We start from the raw sequence: 4,814 nt of genomic DNA on the forward strand, positions 1-4,814 counted from the left end.
ATGAGTCTGATCAGGATCAGTACTGGTGTAGAGGACAGAGAGATGAAAGACCAAACTCATCACAGAAGAGTGAACGAATAAATCTGTCTGTTAATGGTGAGTAAATACTGTGATAAACACTCGCCTGTTCAACATTATCAGGGACTACAATATATGCACTGATGCATTTAAAATTAAGTAATTATCAGCTTTGGGGGGTTTCAACACACGTCCTTTTTAAGCAGACAAGGTTTATTAGAATGTGCTGGATGCATAAACATAAATGCAATCTTTCTGATGAAATTAATGTTATAACCAGCAGGGGCACAGGGAGTAAAGTCAGAAGTCTTGAAATAATGAGTGATTTCATGTACTTTTGTAATATTATAATACAGTATGTCACTCATGATCAGATCAGCATGTTTGTCATGTTCTCCGGTCTCAGCAGCTTCATCTTCTCTTCTGGTCACTGGTGTGGTTGTGGGATTGAGTGTTTGCTTGTTGTTCTTCCTCTCACTGCTGCTGCTGTGGAGATACAAGAAGAACAAAGGTGTGGAGCAATTCATGACATGATTAATACAACTGAACAGCAACAAATGAAAGATACAGTTGACGTGACTACAGTGAAAAATAGAGATAAAGGTTGAGTCCTAAACCTTATTATAAAAACAATCTATACATCACACAAAATTAACAATCATTCAGTCATGTTGGCTTGACTTGTTTGTTTTAGATGATCCAGAGCCCTTGGCAGATGTCACATATTCAGAGGTCACTGTTAAGAAAAAGATGGACAAAGGTTCAAAAAACCTCTTAACTTCACCAGTACAATATAATCATCGCTTTTAACTAGAAGCATTAATGCATTTATAATTCATGAAAAAAAAGTGTATTTCATTCTAATTAATTAAATATAATAATATATATTTTTTTTTTTCAGAAGATACCATTGCAGAGACAAATAATGTGATATACTCAGAAGTCGGAAAAAGAGTAAAGAAATGCAAAAGCAAAGGTGAGATTCAGTTTTTCCTGAAGTACAATATTTCCAGAATGTTCTATATAATCTGATTGATCTTCTGTTTTGTAGATATTAATATCGCAGGACCCAGTGATTTGACTTACGCACAGATCAATATACAGGACAAAAAGAACACCAAAGGCAAAGGTAAACACACAACAAACTGCATCTAAAAACAATGATTCATCAAATGTGACTTGTATATAATAATTTTATAATATGAGAAAAATAAACATTGTAAACAGGGCTGATAGAGCCAGTTCATGCGACTTAATTTCTGAAATGTAACAAAAATCACAACACACCAATCACATCTGTATGTTTTTACTGAAATGAGTGAGTCTGAGTATTTAAGAGATAAAAAAACAGGCCTAACAGCCTAAAGTGTCAGATAACCAAACTGCTGTTTTTCATGATAGGTGCTGGACTTTCCGATGTTCTGATTGAAATGAAATCTAAGAACAAACACAGAGGTAAATAAAGAGATGCTCCGAAATGTTGTCATGAGCATGTTACAGATCATGTGAAAAAGTGTGTAAAGTAAAATGTTTTATTAAAACCTGCTACTAAATAAACTAAAATAAAATGTTCTGATCTCTCTTATCATGGATTATCATTTATTAGTGTTGCAGATGTATGGCATTATGTTCATTCGTTGCCTCTCTGTTGTTCTCTATCAGGGAAGAGCAGTGAGTCTGGAGACACTCTGTACTCTGAACTGAACCACAACAGAGATAGAGGTGAGAGAAACACAAAGTCAAGCTTCATCACTATTACAGTCAAACCACTAATCCAGGGGTCTTCAACTAAAATTGCTTGGTCCAGTAATGAACCTTCTTCACCAGCCGAGGTCCGGACAATTATATAGGCCTACCTAAAAACATGAATTGACGGTTTTTACCAGACCAGGGTATCTGCAGGATATTTAAGCTCATATTTAAGACTTTTTAAGACCTGTGCAAATAAAATTAAATTGACTGTAAAAAGCATGATTTACAGTTCAGATACAGGTTTTGTTTACAAAAACAAAAAAGCTTTTTAAATGATTAAAGGGGACATAACACACACATTTTCGCCAATCTCATGTTAATCTTGCGTACCTATAGTAGTATTGCATCCTTCATATCTCAGAAGATTCTTTAGTTTTATCAGATTTATAAAAGAAAGATACAGCTTTACGATTCTCTCCGAAAACAGCCGAGCTCCTGGAGGCGTACCTTGGGCGGAGCTTAAGAGTCACGGGCCGATTGGCAACAAAACACCGAAATTTGATGCAGTTTTACACACCGCCTGCGATTCCAGCTCATGACCAGGATATTTTATCGCTGGGACTGCTCTATCTTTCAGTATCAAACGATCTGCAAATCCAGCGTCGAATTGGGCCTTGTTTATAAAACATTCGTCACCAAAATGACGGGAACAAACACACACGTGCGAAATTCCGTTGCTGTCCCGGAAAAACAAACTGCATCCACTGTTCCCTTAACGCTGGGTTCTTTGGGAAGCTGAACAAGGTTATCTTTCCCTCACATCCAAAAACACACTTCTTTGGAGACATTCTTCTTGAGCAAGTCCTGTGCAGCGCTGTCGACGACTCCCTTAACCCGATTCAAGCACATTGATGGGCACGCGCTCTCGCTCTATTTGCTGTGTGCACACACTCTTCCAGGAGAAGTGCCCAAACAAGGAATTACGCTCTCCGTGACGTCATGAAGAGCCATACTTGAAAAAAAACTTTCCGAAACTTATTCGAACTCGGAAGGAGTCTATTTGGCACTGAAATATGCCGTCATACGTCCAATTAGTTTTTTTTTTGTTTTACTTTGTCCGTGTTTAAACTATATTTAAAAGCAAAAGTATCAAATATTATATTAATTAAAAAAAATATTATCAATCTATTATTATAGCCTATTAATTAAATAACATATAAATATATATTATACTGTCTTAATTGTTAACACTTTTCATAATGCATTATCTTCTTATCGATCCACTAGTTCACATTTACAACTCTACGTGTTTGCTGGATAAAAAAACATGGGTTGATTTTCACATTTATCTGAACAAAAGCAGACGGGCTTATTAAAAAATGCACATAAATTTTCTGCCAGCAGGAGGCGCTTTTGGAACGGCAGAAATACACCGGTTTCCCCGGTAAAAGCAGTAGGGTAGCACAGCAGCTGTTTTTGAAACGTGCAGCGCTCATTTTTATTCAATGAAATCATAGCCTTTTGAAGTTTAATTGTCACACTAAGCCATATCGCAATACTAGTCTTACCGGCGTCCCCAAATTTAAGACGTTTTATGGCCTTAAATTTGATAGAGCTAAATTTAAGACTTTTTAAGGACCCATCAACTTTGCTAATTTTTGAGAATGCCATTGTTTTTCACTCACTGAAAGTTTCATCTGTCTGCGCGCCGTTCTCTTCACTGCAGGCACGACCGCACTTCTGACCGTAGCAACAGTAACAGCAACCGTAGTAACTGTAGTAGCAACCCGTGGCGCCGTAGGACCTAAGCGGCTCTACTGAGCTGACCTTGATGTGCTTGATATAAATTTGATTTTGTTAGAAAATAGCATTTGGTATTTATTTATTTCATTATGTCAAAAGGCTTCGCGGTCCGGGTTCGGACCGGAGTCTGCCAGTTGGTGACCCCTGCACTAACCTTACGAAATAACCATAATGCACCTTTTCTGCTACAGATCAGAATGATTCCTAAAGTCATGTGGATTGTTGAGGAAATGTAAAAATAATATTTTTTAGAATTATTTTATTGTTATTGATTATTTGTGTTCTTTAGATGCTGATACTGGAGTTGGTGATGCAACTTATGCTCAACCTATTAGGAAGAAGAATAAAACACGTAAGAATTTGCACTGGTTCCTGCAGATTGTGGAACATATTGGTTCTTTTACATTATAAATCTGCTTTAAGTGATTTGGTTTAGTTACTTGTGTGTATCAGAGGTTCATCATGATCTTAGAACAGTAAATCATCAGCAGAATGAGCTCAAATCAGAGGTTCGCATTATTCACATCACCTGCATAATGCATCATCTTTTATCTGTTTAAAGGTCCCTGAGTGCAGAGAAGACAACAGACGGCTAAAAGAGATTCACACCAGCAGACACAGTAACGCTTGCATTGCTTAAGAAATGAATCTGAGTGAACTGCTTATGCTCATGCTTGATTGAAATACTTTAGAGATATGCACTGTATTATCTGTACACATATTATGCAAACAAATGTATCTATAATATTTAGTACAACATTTTCTCCAGTGAGCACTTATGTGTAACACAACTCTAAATGAAACTGCTCTAAAGGTTATTACATTATTCTGTTGGTGCTGCACAACAGTTAAATAAATAGTGTAATTGGGCACTTAGTTGATAAAGTTCAATACAATGTGTTCTTTGTCTTATAAAATTCTGCCTGTGTTTTTTGCCAAGTCATTAAGACAGATGAAGATGATTTTTCTTAAATGCATATATTTTCAGTAACAAGCATAAAGAAATTAATAATTGTATGCAAGTGAATTGTTTTAAGAAAATATTTTAAATATCTTACATTTATATTCTTAATATGGTTAAAATGTTTATAACTGTTTGCAGATTTGTTCTCAGTTGTTCACTCGTTGATTGCTCTGTGATCAAGAAGTTTTTTTATAGGATTTGTGATCGCTTTAGACTTAGAGTATTAAATGTGCAAACTGTATAAATAAAGCTCTGTTTAAACTGTACTTGCTTTTTTTTTTTTTTACAATGAGTTTATTTTTATAAACATTATAAAAAATGTAATATATGTACACTG

At 35.6% G+C, this 4,814-nt stretch overlaps 1 protein-coding gene across 1 annotated transcript; it reads left to right on the forward strand.

Annotated features, from left to right (window-relative positions):
• Positions 1–398: 398 nt before the first annotated feature.
• Positions 399–4,141, forward strand: LOC107740224 (uncharacterized). The gene is made up of 8 exons (XM_016552571.1): positions 399–621; positions 713–778; positions 920–994; positions 1,070–1,147; positions 1,420–1,473; positions 1,681–1,740; positions 3,803–3,865; positions 4,076–4,141. Exons 1-8 carry the CDS (start codon positions 399–401, stop codon positions 4,081–4,083), a joined length of 627 nt encoding a protein of 208 aa, XP_016408057.1. The 3' UTR covers positions 4,084–4,141.
• Positions 4,142–4,814: the final 673 nt, after the last annotated feature.

Source organism: Sinocyclocheilus rhinocerous, unplaced genomic scaffold (assembly GCF_001515625.1).
Source record: "Sinocyclocheilus rhinocerous isolate Xijiao unplaced genomic scaffold, SAMN03320098_v1.1 scaffold3723, whole genome shotgun sequence".
NCBI classification, from domain to species: domain Eukaryota; kingdom Metazoa; phylum Chordata; class Actinopteri; order Cypriniformes; family Cyprinidae; genus Sinocyclocheilus; species Sinocyclocheilus rhinocerous.